This window comes from Schistocerca piceifrons, chromosome 5, assembly GCF_021461385.2.
Source record: "Schistocerca piceifrons isolate TAMUIC-IGC-003096 chromosome 5, iqSchPice1.1, whole genome shotgun sequence".
Lineage (NCBI taxonomy): Eukaryota > Metazoa > Arthropoda > Insecta > Orthoptera > Acrididae > Schistocerca > Schistocerca piceifrons.
The window spans coordinates 479,863,233-479,879,927 of NC_060142.1; the positions used below are offsets into that span (position 1 = coordinate 479,863,233).

A 16,695-nucleotide genomic window follows, 5' to 3' on the forward strand; every position below is an offset into this window, starting at 1 on the left:
CAGCATACTCAAATATGTGAGGCTAATGGAAAATAATAAATGTGGAGGTATATTTAATAACTTATTATTATGATTAAAGTACATTTTTCAGACATAGCATACCACTTTGCAGTCAAATAATTTTTTATAAGACTTTCTGCACAACGAAGTCCACAATTACATGTTACTAAGGAGAATTGAAATTTAAAATATGTATGTGACTATTTAAAATATGTAGTTATTATTTTACATGGTATCAGTTTATAATGATCCACCAATCTTGCTTTATTAAACCTCCAGATAATGATAAACAATACTTACATGAAACTTAATATTTCACCATTGTGTGGTGAAATGAATTGCTTCAGCAAATTAATATTTTTGTGATGTAACACCAAATATTCATCTCTGCAAATGGGACAAGGGTTTCCAGTTGAAATTACACCTTGCCTCTGGAAAAAAAGGCAAAAAGCTTTGATGTAGGAATAAATTAATGAACATGTACTAGAACTATCAAAGAATATAAAAAATTACAAAAATACATAAAAAATAATGGTCCACCTTGATGCAGAATTCTTGAACATTTTCTGAGTTCGAATATCATAAATTACATTGAGCCCGAAAAGCTTTAATGTCCACAAATTAGCTTAGTTTTAGAAAGCATTGAACTCGGCTTGCCCTTTTCTCACACTGTGGAGTATGGACGAAGGGCAACTGGCACATTCCATAGATTTTCGAAAAGCATTTGATATGGTCTCCCACTGTGGACTGTTTACAAAAGTAGAAGCATGTCAAATAGGTTTCCATATACGAGTGTGGCTCAAATACTTCTTAAGTAATAGAACCCAGTCAATTATTCTCGATGGTGAGTCCATAAAAGACAAGGGTATCATCAGGAATGTCCCTGGGAAGTGTGAAAGGACGACTATTATTTTCTATATACGTGAATGATGTGGTGCACACGGTACGCAGCTACCTACAATGGTTTGCTGATGATGAGGTGTATGAGAAGGAGTCAAAGCAGAGTGACTGTAGAAGGATACAAGATGACTTAGATAAAATTTCTAGTCCATTTAATGAATTACAGCTAGCTCTAAATGAAGGAAAATGAAAGTTAATGCAGATCAGTAAGAAAAACAAGCCTGTAATGTTTCCATACAGCATTAGCAGTGTCCCACTTGACACAGTCATGTCAATTAAATATCTGGGCATAATGTTGCAAAGTGATATGAAATGAAACAAGGATGTTGGGATTGTGGTGGGGAAGGCGAATGGTTGACTTCAGTTTATTTGGAGATTTTGGGATAGTGTGGTTCACCTGTAAAGAGAGAACATTTGGCAGCTAATGCGACCTGTTCTTGAGTACTGCTTGAGTGTTTCGGATCTGCATCAGGTCAGATTAAAAGAAGACATCTAAGCAATTCAGAGGCAGACTGCTAGATTTGTTACCGGTGTAAGCTCATATGCCCATTTTTCATAGACGGAACACTGAATGCACACATATATTGCAGACTGTTAACAGATCACCTTCCACAGATACTAGATGATGTTCCTCTGCAGATTGGGATGAGCTTGTGATACCAACATGATGGCTGTCCAGCTCACAGTGCACGAAATATTCCAGTATGTCTTCACAAATTGTTTCCAAATTGCTGAAATGGATGCAGAGGACCTGTACCTTGCCTGGCCCCTTCCCTAGATTTGATGTCTGTAGACGTTTTTCCGTGGGGAAAGCTAAAGACACTGTCTGCAAGGACATTCCAACTAGCTCGTACATCTCCGCTGAAATGCTAGCATACGTACAGTAGTAATTCCATATCATACTGGAGGCATGTTGCAGTCACCAATAGTCATTTTGAACCAACCTGTGATGGTCAATTGTCTCATTACTGGTTAGAATCCATATGACTAGTATATGACGTGTTGTTCTTCAGTGTGCGCTATTACAGGTATTGTACAAGTGTCAGTGTGGGAACTTTTCAAAAGATGATATCTGGTAAAGGGCTCACCACAGAATTCTATGACAACCATCACTGACATTCTAATTTAACCTACTTTTAGTTTGTTTATGTCAATAGGCACTGTTCCATTTAAAAACATGTATTTTTGCACAAAAAATACACTTTCTAAGTATTATTACAATCTGTATATTGGGTAACAATACAAGCCCCTGATTACCAATCCGTTCTGTGAAAAACAGCACGAAATAGCACTTTCCATTTCCATTGTATCTGCAGGGCAAGTTTTACATGATTCACCCTGTAGTAAGTGTGTGTATCATCAGCTGGTTTGTTGACCACAGGCAACTACAATGTGACAGATCTTCAATATTTTGTGCCTCACGACAGAAGTTTAATGTTCAAATGACATCACTATGGTGCACGCCAATTTGGTGGGCAACTTCCTGTACTGGCAACCCTTCTTGCCCTAAAGTGAAAACTATGCTTAAAATGACTGATGCATGTTGACAAACTTACAAGCTGCACTGTTCCATTTGTGATCAGAGATGCAGTGTGTTCCACTGAACTGCACTGAGAATGCAGGAATACTGTTACTTGTATTATACAGGTGGCTGTACAAAGCAATTTTCTATGATCAGAGGAGTATTATAAAGCAGTTCTGACTAAAAACCTAACCATGTAATTCAACTGATTGATGCAAAACTTTCTGATTTCTTTATTAAAGATACTGAAGGAACCTCAGACATATAAGACTTGTTAAAAAGAATCATTAAAATGTAATATCTTTAATTGAAGTAGACACATCATGATGCATACATTCTCATGAAGAGGTAGAAGATCTCTATGAAGAGTTGCATTAAATGATAAATAAAAAGAGTATTACTAAAGATGATGAAGGAAGTAATTCTTAGTTGTCACTTTTGTCTCATGATTACAGCTTACATACAGATGAATAGTTAATCAAATCATACAAAAATTTGTTTTTAGGTGACTATTTCAAGAGTTAAAAATCCAGCTAACTAAACAAGTAGCATTTGGAAGATTTTTAATGCAGCCATACAAAATGACAAGCTGTGGTTGCATGAAATTGCTATGGCAGTTAAATCATATGATGAGCTCAGCTCAAAAATGCATGCTTCACTATATGAATGCATGCAGTTCATTTTCTAGCTAATAGATGTCCCTTAAAAGTATTCTAAAATGAAGTACAGGACCAATGTACAATGTGGTAGCCTGTCTTAGTAAACAACCAACATGGTACTTCATGGTGATCATGAGAGTTTCAAGCAACTGCCAGAGAGAGCACAATTCCCAGAGTACTGTGTTCGCAGGTGACCATCAACAAGTATCACCATTACGACAAATGGCTCTGAGCACTATGGGACTTAAACATCTATGGTCATCAGTCCCCTAGAACTTAGAACTACTTAAATCTAACTAACCTAAGGACATCACACAACACCCAGTCATCACCATTACGACACTTCGGGCATAATAAAGTGCTCATTTCCCAATGCACATGCCTCCCACTGAGAAGAAAAAGAACGCCACAAAAAGGTGTGTTATGTGCTACTCAAGAGGAAGAAGTAGTTAAGTGCATGGCATTGCAAAAAGTGTGGTGGTGCTGCTATACATTAGAACATTACATATCAGCTAGTACAAACAATCATACTAGCTGAAATACAGGGTGTGCCAAAAAGAATCATCTAATTAAAAAAATCAGAACTATTATGCTATTTAAGATATGTGCGGGAACAATGTACCACAGGAAAGAGCAAACACTCAAGGTTTTCACGGTTCCTGCTACACAGCAGCAGTGTGCGCCCACTTCAGTTCTATCAAAAAGGTGTTGGGACAACAGAAACATTTCATGTTTTATGTTTTGTGCAGTGCGGGTCAGTAATACGATTTTGCCTGACTTTTGTACTAGGTTAGCATTAGACAATGGCATCGAAAATTCTGAGAAACAGGTTGGTTGTGTAAAGGCAAATTGCCGGGCCACCCCTGAGTGACACATACGTCGAACGCATCTGCCATAGTTTCACAAGCGGTCCACAGAAATCTGTTCACCGTGCAGCTCAACATGCCCCCGATGTCTGTCTGGCCTGTGTTGCGTCGACGTTCACACACGAAACCTTAAAAACTCAGCTACTGCAAGCTCTTCGTGAAGGTGACAAACAATAACGTGTTAAGTACTGTAATTTCGATCTTGGCAAGATGGAGGATGATGGTTTTCTTCCACATTTAGTGTTTAGTGATAGGCAACATTCCATTTAAATGGAAACATGAACCATCATAATGAGATAAAATGGGATACATAACAACCACTTTATGATGTACAACATGAGATGGACTCTCCAAAATTTAATGTGTTTTGTTTAGTTTCACGGGAAAATGTATACAAGTTGCACTGGACCAAGTGATTCAGCCTTATATTACCGGCCTGCAAGGTGAGCAGACCTGACTGCATGTGATTATTTCTCGTGGGGGTTTATAAAAGACTGTGTTTATGTGCCTCCATTACCAACAACAACGAATGAACTGAGACATCGCATAACAGCAGCTGTGGAAGCTGTAACTCAAGACATGCTCGCTGCAGTGTGGAAATAATTTGAATACCACATTGACATATGCCATGCATCTTGAGGGGGGCATATTGTGCAAGTATGAGAAAGAATGAAAAAAACTTTTTGAGTTTCCCATTCATCAAAAAACAAATTCATTGTATATGTTTATTAGTTTCAGAATTTTTTGAGACACCCTGTATATTAAACCTGATTTCACAGCAAACATTAGGGAGTTTAAATATGATGTTATTTACTAAACAGCAGAGCAGACAAAAAGTAAGGTATAAACTCACATGTATTTGGACACAAAAACATCAGTCTTCCTGAAGAAGTGTGCACACAACTTTCAGTAATTACGGAAATATAATCCAAATATCTCTTCTAAACACTCGAGAAATGAAACAAACAAACATCATTATTACAATCAACATAGCAAATGAGTCACTACGCCAGATGATGTATCAGTAATCTGACACTTCAAGGGTCTAAGGCTGCTGGATGTATCGGCAGATAATCTGTGCAAATTCCACTGAAATGGATGTTGTGGTTGGAATATGGATTTATATCAATGCCGTGGTTTTCAAGTGCCCATTAATCTTTTGGAACTACTCCCAGCACACCGAAAATAACTGGGAGCACATTCACTGGTTTATACCAGTTGTTGCAGCTTTATTTTTCAGTTATCATTTCTCGTAAGTTTTTCCACCTGTTTCTTGTCGACTCTGCTACCACCTGGAATGGAAATGTGAATGATCCCCACTTCCTTTTCATCCAAAACTATGATGTCTAGTGTACTGTATTCCAACATTCGATCTGTCTAGAGTCTGAAGTTGCACAGAAATTTGTCATTTTCATTTCCAACAACTATATCTGGCTTGTGATTCCACCAGTGCTTTGCGACTACCATTTGGTAAGTTTGGCAGAAGGTCCAGTGGATAATTTGTACACCTGTTTTAATTAGTCTCAGCAATCATTCTGCAACAGCTCAATATACAGATAATTGTTTCTTCAGCTTCACTGTAGGGTCTGCACTTCATGGTTTGCTTTCTTTATTCTGGCTTTAATAGCATTAGTTCTGATGGTTTGTTCCTGTGCAGCAAATATCGGCCCTTCAGTTACCTACTTTAGGGTTCCATTGGTCAGCCAAGCTCAGGTCTTTTCTTTATCTATTTTGCCTTCGATCTTATCCAAAAACTGCCCATACATTGCTATATTGTGCATGCAGTCAGTTGGGCATAGGATTGCAGCTTTCTGGTAGAGATTTCTTGGTTTGGTAATGAAGGTTACTACTTGCCAAAGACTAAATAATTTATCAGTGGCAGCCATCATTTGACAATCACAAGAGAGCAATGTGTGAGGGGAAATGGAAAATTTATCTAATTGGCGTAAAGACAGCACTGATATCAAACACATTTTGTTTCTGTTATGTTGTTAAGTAATCATTCTCCACCACTTACAGACTGAATGGAATCTACAGCAAGAAATACATTTCTATGATATGAACACCACCATTCTCCAGTGAATCCAAAGAAAGATCAAATCTAAGAGACAGACACTAAAATTCACTGAATGATTTTTGCTCTAGTTCATTTATTTTTTATTTAGGGAGCACCCACTGACATTAAACTGAACACAATTTCAGCAATTATTATATCAGTACTTCTCATCTTTTCATAATGAAAGGGAACATGAAACGAGTTTTTTATTAGTGGCACCATTCAAATAAACACACATACCATACTGTGTTCACTCATACTTGCAGGACACAGAACAGTATTCTACTTTAGGGATATCCACTGGAAACCAGTAAAATAACAAACCCAAATATGTCTGTCTTCCTCACCTCTTGTATGACAAGCAAAGCATATATAAATGAATGGTTTTATCTCAGCTTGGTCTTTGCATTACAGATCACAACTTATTCAAGCTACACAAAGTATGATTTGATGAACATCCACAACTGAGGATGATGTTGACAAGACTGACAATTTTGCTTCAGTTGTAAATTATTTTTGTTATCACATTAACTGTCATTTACAACTGTAGCAAAATTCTCTATCTGACTCAAGCTACATAAAAAGAATTTTTTTGTTCTCTTTAACCTTAAGCTCACTACTTTGGAAACAACAGAGACTTTTTGGTTGTTGATATTCAACTTTATTCTACCTCTCAAATTAATCATGAAAATAAGTCAAATTTTATGATTTCTTTAAAATATGTCACTTGGAATACATTTATTCTTCTGTAACTTTTTCCTTTTCTTTTACGACAAAGTTCCATTAATACAGAACTTTACTAAGAACGGTGTAAACAGTTAATATTCTGCTTCAATGTTACTGGTACCTGTGACTGGCTTGGGCTAATACACTTTTCTTACATGTTTTTCAAGAAAATTGGGTCCATATTCAACTAATGTAAACTAGATTCCCTTCTCTTTCACAAGTTTGAAAATGTCGCAGTACTCAAGAATACTTGTGAAGGTATTCAGGAAAATGGAATAGCTTAAATATGTACAGGACACAAATGAAAATGAGATATGCATGTGTCATACAAAAATGTAGCTGAAACATCAAGTTTGTCTTGTTTACTCCACCCACACCTTTCCAACATCACATTAGTAAAAAAACTGTACAGGATGCGATAGGGCTGAATCATTTTCAAATCATGTGATCAGAGGCTCTAAATGTCAAGAAAAAATATCGACAAAGCTGGAAAGCGGGGAAAAAAAATCTCATCATGCTAGAAGTAAAACTCCCCAAGCAAGATATCAAGACATTAAGAAAGTGTACGAGCAACAAGTTAAGTGTATTCAAAAATGTACTTTATGTAGACAGAGTGGAGAGAAAAATTATGTAACAGCAGCACTTTAGCAAAAAGGTGAGATCCAGCACTTTTAGAGAAGCCAGACAACTATTAAAGAAAATGTGAATATTTCAAATTTTTTTAATGATCGCTTCTGTGACACCGGCAAAAGTGAAATTCTATGGGAATGGATGACTTACGCCTAAGGTCAGCTCCATTCACTGGGCTCCATAGGTGCAATAATCAAATTATTGGCAGCTGTTAGACGGAAAGGCTGATCTGCACTGATTAATGCTACTGCGATGACTGTAACAGTGAAATCAATGAAAATAAACTTCCGCCAGTTGTGGCAAATGCATGATTATTGGAAAGCATTACTGGTTTAACTGTCACCGGTTTTCATCACAGTGCAACCTTTCACAGTGCTATACTTGTGCAGACACCTGAAGGTGAATATGCTTTGCTGTTAAAGCAGTTTCCGAACCTGACCAGGCGACCCGGTGCACCTAAATAGATTCTGCATAATACAGTCCCTCACATCGAGACAATGGATGGACCACCAGTGTCGTGCTGACCTAGATGTTTAACACTGGACTGTCTTGCAATTGTGAAAGCTGAATCTGACACCATGCTGCAAGGTGCATCATTATACTGTTGAACAGTCCGTGGTCCTCTGTCTTACATCTGGTGCCAAAGAAAGGTGGAGGCTGGCACCCGTACAGACACTATTGTGTGCTTAATGCGAGAACAGTGTCTGACTGATATACTTTGCCATTACTAAGAGATTATAATGATATTCAATGTCTTAGACTGCTCTAAAGCCTATATTCAGATACCTGTGGCTAAAGACGGCATTCCAAAGACCTCTCAATTTTAATACTGTTAGGCCTGTTTGAGGGTATGTGTATGACATTTGGATTACAAAATCCAGTACAGGTGTGGCAAAGATTCACTGATTCGGTTCTTCAAGTTGTCCCATTCTGTTTTGCCTACCTGGATGATGTGCTTGTGTTCTCAGAGACTGGGGAACATTACTGACAACATATACAAGTTTTCAAGCATTACAGGGTCACATAACACACGGCAACAAACATTTTCAGACTATCTGAAATGACCTTCTTGAAACATAGAATCTCTGCTGTGGGCTCCCTAACTCTGACAGAGAAGGTTGACTTGATTTTACAGTTACCTAGCTTAACCACAATCAAGGGATTGCAGTGGTTCTTTGGTATGCTGAATCTTTATCACCACCTCACGCGGCAGAACTGCAGGAACAATTGACTGTGGCGCTGACTGGTCCTAGAATGAAAGGCAACTCCCCAGTGCACACACTGACGCTGTGTGTCCCACATTTGAGGCTGAGAAACAGAGCATAGCTGACACAGTGCTTCTAACTCATCCTAAGCTTGACACATTTCTTGCATTAGTAGCGGATGCAAGCCCGATGGCTTTCAGCCCAGTGCTACTGCAGTGGACTGGCAGTTTTCACGAAAACTGTTATAATCTCAAAAAAGTGGAATGCCTATGACTGAACACCTGGGAGTATATGAAGCAGTCAAAAACTTCTGCCCTCAAGTTGAAGTGTGAGTGTTCACAACATTCACAGACCATAAATCATTGACTTTTGCAGTCAAGTGAACAGTGTTAACTGCTCTCTTTGTCAGTTCAGCCATGTAGCTCGTATAGTGTATGTATGTGCAGTGCCATGTGGCACTGTGTTTGTGAGTGCAATAATTGAGTTGCGGCTGTTAAAGGGTTCCGCACCCAGTCACCAGGGGTGCTGGTTTATTTTTTCAGCTGTGCTTGTGCCTTCTCCATGTACGATATTTATTCCTGTGCTTTTATGTTCCATGTTTTTATGTTCAGTATTGTCGCTCTAAGTTACAGTTCAATTAGCCTTCTGCTCTCACTAAATAAAGAGTTTCCTGTTGAGTGTAACCCTTTGGTGTTGGACTAATCAGAAATATTAAGTTGATCAGCTTGAATTACACTGACTGACAATTTTATGGGTAGCAGAAGAAACAGACAAGGAGGAATGGTCAGAAGTGTTCTGATAAATTAAACAGAGTTTTCAAAATTATTCTGTTATTTGTGGAACAAAAACTTTATAATCTGTGCGTTTTGAAAGTTTTGACTTATGATTGTGAGAGAATTAGTATATGCAAACCATTTAAAAACTAATAGGTGCTCTCTGAGTTCAGGGAATGGAATGAAGGAGAAAACTTAATTATAATTGTACTGAAAATGAAATTAAGATGGGCAGGACTTTTACTAGGTCAATGGATGGTAGATGAACCAAAACAGCTTTCTGGCAGATTCCAAGAGATAAGAAAAGACCAATATGATGGACTAAACAGCATGGAATTTAAGAAAATGATAACAGACGGATACGCAAGTGTAATGTAATGCATGATATCATTCCATTTATATTTAATAAAGCTTTAAATTTCACTTTTTTGTAATGTAAAATAAAGGAAAAATAAATAATTAACAGACATTAATTCACAGACAAAAACTGAAAGTGATAATCAACCATTTGTATACGAGCATTACTCCAAAATCTGAGGCAATCCACTGCTTTATAAAGGAAGCAGTTCTCTTCACAATTACTCATCAGGTTTTTAACAATTCTGAATGTAAGATACTACATTAGATAATTCAGAAATTTCTCAGCATTACAGGACACAAAGGTAAATGGTAATATATCAGTGTGTACAACAGCATTATAAATGAGAAATGTAAGTATTAGAAGCAAGTAATTGTACTCACAATGCATGTTTTTCGCGTTTTCTTGGGAGCGTACATTCCTTTATGGTTTCGTCTGTAGTGCACCCAAACTGGATCATTTCCGTATGTTTGACTGTAAGCTGTAATTAAAATCGGAGATCTATTGGTAAACATGACACACACAAATTAAATACCGCAACTTCTATTTATACATGTAATTATTCAGATAGGTGTCAGAACCATTGAGAAAGTAGCTGCAGATCCTATAGAACAGTTTACACTCCATTCATTCATGACAGTGAATTCAGTCATCAGATACCCCTTATATGTAACATTAAATTTCTTTTCTCTATTGGAGAGTATGCTTTGTGTTGTCTAGCTCATCTGATATAATCAACTCCCACTAGATTCATTTATTTATACTGAAGCTATCTACTCTGTAAAGACATAACAAACCTGTAATTTTTTAACTCTAAGGACTGCTTTGCAGTGGTGTGTGATCAGTCTCTCAACTATGACTGATTGACCAAAATTAATACAGATAACACTAATCGCGCATTAATGTTCCCCTCCCAAGACATATTTATGAAAACATGGTGGCAGTTAAAGTAGGGTGCCTGGGTCTGGGATTTTTTTGAAATTTAGTAGGCAGACTCATGGATGGTAGCTTCATGTGTTAGGATGACTTTAGAGAAAAAAATGAGTGACAAACAATGATAAATGCTGCAAGCAAGTCGTTGGCTGTTCAAGACTGCACATGGCCAGTCATCACTTTCACAGCACTTTGCCACATTTTGCTCCTACAAGCATCCGCAAGTTCATGTTGTTTCCTGTCTACAATCACTGATGAAGACATTGCAAGTCACTGAACCAGTGCCATGACCACACCAACATGCAAGTTTAGAGTTTTGTGTCAACACACACCACAAGTGATCTCTAGAGCACCTCAATAAGTTAAGAACAACTGCTACCGGATTTCTGGGTATTGTGAGTTGTGACGTCAGCCATGGCAGATCTGACAACGAAATCACCAGTGATTGTGGTTCAGAGCAGGAAGCTAGTACATCCTAGGCCACAGGCAGAAGTGCCAGCAGAAGCTAATCCACTGGATCTTATTTTGGCATTTCCGTTAGGAGAATTAAACTCACAATTTTAAAACAAATTGGAAGATTTATTTTCACATACTGGTAATTTTAATTTTAAGTTTGAAAATAAATTTGGGAATAAGAACTAATTTTGAAAAGAAGTTTAGAGGTTAAATGACAAATTCAGGAGAATTTAAAGCAGCACAAATGATGGATGGTGGGAAGTTATATATGTTTTCAGACATCAAAAAACATGTCTTCTACCAAGTTGGAAACAATCAAGGAGATTACAAGGGAGGATATGAGAGGGAGTGGAACAACTAGCAATGCTGAACATATGAAATCTGAATTAAAATGTGATATGAAAACACAAGCTATAAGTTTTGACACCACGTTAATGGCTGTTATATCCTTACAACTGTTAAAAGCAGGAAGTCTTGCATGCTTTACATTCACCCTGTTCAATCAGGGACCTGTGTCAAAACCAGTTTTAGGTGACAACAGCTATCAACCTGTATCTTATCATTATGTAGGAATAATTTTGTCATGGGGATGCTGGACAATATTTATGAAGTGTGAGAGTGTTCTGTGCAATCACACACAAAACAACTTAAGTTCTAATGGATTTGGAAATTGTAGTGTTTTTGAGAAGAGTATCCTCAAAAAATAATGGATACAAAACAAATTTTTTAACAGGTCAGTGCATGGAAGCAACAAGGAGACAATACTTTTTTCTACGTTCAACTGAAATTTAATTCAGTCCTGATTCAAATCTCCCCCCCCCCCCCTCCCCAATAAACCATGGATCTTGTAGTCGGTGGGGAGGCTTGCGTGCCTCAGCGATACATATATCTGGCCATACTGTAGGTGCAAACACAATGGACGGGTATCTGTTGAGAGCCCCAACAAACGTTGGGTTCCTGAAGAGGGGCAGCAGCCTTTTTAGTAGTTGCAGAGGCAACAGTCTGGATGATTCACTGATCTGGCCTTGTAGCATCAGTCAAAACAGCCTTGCTGTGTTGGTACTGAAAATGGCTGAAAGCAAGAGGAAACTACAGCTGTAATTTTTCCTGAGGGCATGCAGCTCTACTATATGGTCAAATGATGATGGCATCCTCTTGGGTATGATATTCCGGAGGCAAAATAGTCCCCCATTCAGATTTCCAGGTGGGGACTCCTCAGAAGGAAGTCGTTATCAGGAGAAACGAAACTGGCATTCTACGGATCAGAAAGTGGAATGTTGGATTACTTAATGGAGCAGGTAGGTTACAAAATTTCAAAATAGGAATGGATACGTTAAAGTAAGATACATCGGGAATTACAGGAGTTCGGTGGCAGGAGGAACTGGTCTTCCGGTCAGGTGAATACAGGGTTATAAATACAATATCAAATAGGGTAATGCAGGAGTAGGTTTAATAATGAGTAAAAATACAGGAACGCAGATAAGCTATTATGAACAGCATAGGGAACACATTACTGTGGGCAAAATAGACATGAAGCCCACACCCACCACGGTAGTACAAGTTTATACGCCAACTAGCTATGCATATGAGGTGGAGGTGGAGATTGAGGAAATGTACAAAGAGATAAAAGAAATTATTCAAATTGTTACAGGATCCAAAAATATGAATAGGAGAACTGGAATTCAAAAGTAGAAAAGGAAGAGAAAGAAAAGTAGTAGATGAATATCAACTGGGGAAAGGAATGAAAGATGAAGATGCCTGGCAGAATTTTTCACAGAGCGTAATTAATACTTCGTTTAAGAATCATGAGAGAAGGTTGTATATACTGAAGAGGCCTGGAGACACTGGAAGGTTTCAGGTTGATTATGTAATAGACTGACGTTTAGGAACCAGATTTTAAATTGTAATACATTTCCATACTCTGAATGCACTTTATTGGTTATGATCTGCAGATTAAAACTGAAGAAGCTGCAAAAAGGCAGGAAACTGAAAAAGCTGCAAAAAGGTAGGAATTTAAGAAGATGAGACCTGTATAAACTGAAAGAACCAGAGGTTGTAGAGGGTTTTAGAAGCAGCATTAGAGAACGATTGACAAGAACATGAGAAAGGAATACAGTAGAAGAAGAATGGGTAGCTTTGAGAGACGAAATACTGAAGCCAGCAGAGGATCAAGTAGGCAAAAAGATGAGTGTTAGTAGAAATCCTTGGGTGCACAAGAGATATTGAATTTAACCAATGAAAGGAGCAAATACAAAACTCCAATAAATGAAGCAGGCGAAACGGAATACAAATGTCAAAAAAATGATATTGACAGGAACTGAAAAATAACTAAGCAGGAATGGCAAGAGGACAAATATAGGGCTATAGAAGCATATATCACTGGGGGTAAAATAGATACTGCCTACAGGAAACTTAGAAAGACCTTTGGAGAAAAGAGAACCACTTGCATGAATATCAAGAGATCAGGTGGAGAAAAAAAAAAAAAAAAAAGGAAAGCAGGAAGGTGGAAGGAGAATATAGAGGGTCCACACAAGGGAGCTGTACTTGAGGTCAATGTTATGGAAATGGAATAGGATGTAGATGAAGATGAAATGGGAGATATGATACTGCGTGAAGAGTTTGACAGAGCACTGACAGACTTAAGTCGAAACCAGACCCTGTGAGTAGAAAACTTCCATTAGAGCTGCTGATAACACTGGGAGAGCCAGCCATCAGGTGAGAAAGATGTACGAGACAGGCGAAATGCCCTCATCTCCATGAAGAATATAATAATTCCAATTCCAAAGAAAGTTGGTGCTGACAGGAGTGAAAATTACCGAACTATCAGTTTAATAAGTCACAGCTGCAAAACAGCAACAGCAATCCTTTACAGAAGAATGGAAAAACTGGTAGAAGTGGACTTCGGGGAAGATCAGTTTGGTTTCTGGAGAAATATAGGAACACACAATGTAATACTGACCCTATGACTTCTCATGGAAGGAAAGGCAAACCTACATTTATAGCATTTGTAGGCTTAGAAAAAGCTTTTGACTTTGTTGACTAGAATACTCTCCTTCCAATTCTAAAGGTGTCAGGGGTAAAATACAGGGAGTAAAAGCCTATTTACAATTTGTACAGAACCCAGATGACAGTTATAATAATCGAGGGACATGAAAGGGAAGCAGTGATTGAGAAGTAGTGGAATAGGGTTGTAGTCTATCTCCGGTGTTATTCAGTCTGTATACTGAACAAGCAGTAAAGGAAACAAAAGAAAAATTTGGAGTAGAAACTAAAGTCCAGGGAGAAGAAATGAGAACTTTGAGGTGGTGACACTGTAATTCTGCCAGAGACAGCAAAGGACTTTGAAGAGCTGTTGAACAGAATAGACTGTGTCTTGAAAGGAGGATACAGGATGAACGTCAACAAAAGAAAAAGAAGGATAATGGAATGTAGTCGAATTAAATCAGGTTATGAAGAGGGAATTAGATTAGGAAATGACACACTTAAAGTAGTAAAGGAGTTTTGCTATTTGGGGAGCAAAAAAACTGATGATGGTCGAAGTAGAGAGGATATAAAATGTAGACAAGCAATGGCAAGGAAAGTGTTTCTGAAGAAGAGAAATTTGTTGACATTGATTATAGATTTAAGTGTTGGGAAGTCCTCTCTGAAAGTATTTGTATGGAGCCACGTATGGATTTGAAACATGGACGATAAACAGATTGAAGATCAGATGGGTAGATCACATAACTAATGAGGAGGAACTGAACAGAACTGTGGAGAAGAGAACTTTGTGCGACAACCTGACTAAAAGAAGGGATCGGTTCATAGGACACATTCTGAGGCATCAAGGGGTCACCAATTTAGTACTGGAGGGAAGCGTGGACAGTAAAATTCGGAGAGGAGGCCAAGAGATGAATACAGTAAGTAGATTCAGAGGGATGTAGGCTGCAGCAGTTAATCGGAGATGAAGAGGCTTGCACAGGATAGAGTAGCACGAAGAGCTGCATCAAGCCAGTGTTTGGACTGAAAACCACAACTACTACTCTGATTCAAATGAGAGCAACAGTAAAGTATTTGGTTCGTGCATAAATTCACAGTGTTTTTCCATAAGTTTAATAAACACAACAGATACACATGAGACTTTAGTCATCAGCAATATATATTCTCCTTCACTATTTACAAGTCTGCCAATTCTGGATTAACTTTTTGATTCCGCAATTGTAGAAATCACAGGGTTTTGAAGAGAAGAACTCATCAACAGCACATTTTCACCTACAAAGGAAGTTCCTTGAAGGTTGTTTGTTAGAGAGAGGAAAAGCTGAAAATCAGAGGGTGCACGATCAGGTGAATAAGGTGAGTGCGGAATGACTTCCCAACCCAACTCCAGTATAGTGTTTTTCATGAGTCCAGCAGAATGCTGGCAGGCTTTATCAAGGAACAGCATCACTTCACACAGGCTTCCTAGTCATTGTTCTTGGATTGTGTCTGCAAGACATCTCAGTTGTTGACAATAAATGTCAGCAGTGATGGTTACACCTTCAGGAAGCAATGTTGCACCAGATACATAAGGCTCAGAAACTCTTATTTTCCTTGTGTTAGCATAAAGATACCATTTCTCATCATCAGCAACAGTAAAGGATAGGAACGGCCTGTGTTGCTGTTGAGCCAATTGATGAGGTTCAAGTACAGATGCACGTATGGCTACCTGCTGATTTCTGTGATTTTGGCTTACAGCATGCAGTACCAAACACGCAATTTTTTAACCCTCCCCATTGCATGCAAATGTCGCACAATGGTGGGATGATCACATTCACTGTATTTGCTAGTTCTCGAGTAGAGTGACGTTGATCACTGTGGCTCAATGAGTTTAAAAGACCCCCAAAGGTCAATCTGAATGTGGAGAGTCCCTAATGTTAAAATGATCCTTCTTAAAATAAGGTGCTCTGTCCAACATCATTATCCCCACACACGACACAAATGTCTCTGTTGGCTACCTCCGCTGCTGTCACCCCTACACTGAACTCAGACAGAACAACATGTCAAACATTTTAATTCCTCCACTTGGCACTCCATTTTCTAATATCCACAGCTACACCACTCACTCTCCAAATAACAAAATGTAAACTCAAACGACAATCAATAAATAAATTCATAGCAATCAGGCTACAGTGGAACCTCGCATGTTCCAGTATCTTACTCGTAGTGCAAAACATTCGTTAAGGGAAACAATTCATCCCTTGTAAAATATGATAATCCGTTTCATCCAGAAAAAGTACTAAAAGTTTTATCTTATTTGTGCCATTTATTCAAAGAGAATTATACACACAGTATTACGTGCTTTATTATTCACGATACATAGCTAATTCTCTCTTACTAGGGAGCTATAGTCATTTGTTTCTGCAGAGGCTTTAACTCTTGGCGAAAATGTGACCATCATCATCATCATCATCATCATCATCATCATCATAATAATAATAATATAAATTTTTAGCAAGTGTAACCACTGCTTTAGTCAGGTGATGATTTTCACTGTACAATGCAACCTATTCACAAGTTTTCAGAATGTCTCCTATTGCGCCACAAGACTGCTGCTTTGCTGTTACCGTCTCTTCCTCCTCCTCTGAAGAACTCC

At 38.2% G+C, this 16,695-nt stretch overlaps 1 protein-coding gene across 3 annotated transcripts in view; it reads right to left on the bottom strand.

Annotated features, from left to right (window-relative positions):
- Nucleotides 1–16,695, bottom strand: part of LOC124797813 (28S ribosomal protein S18b, mitochondrial) — a 49,369-nt gene that overhangs the window by 3,436 nt on the left and 29,238 nt on the right. For all 3 annotated transcript variants that reach the window (XM_047260839.1, XM_047260840.1, XM_047260838.1), the window contains exons 3-4: nucleotides 10,079–10,176; nucleotides 301–431 (exon numbers count right to left, since the gene is read on the bottom strand). In XM_047260839.1, coding sequence (XP_047116795.1) covers nucleotides 301–431; nucleotides 10,079–10,176 — 229 coding nt within the window. The remainder of the gene's footprint in view (nucleotides 1–300; nucleotides 432–10,078; nucleotides 10,177–16,695) is intronic.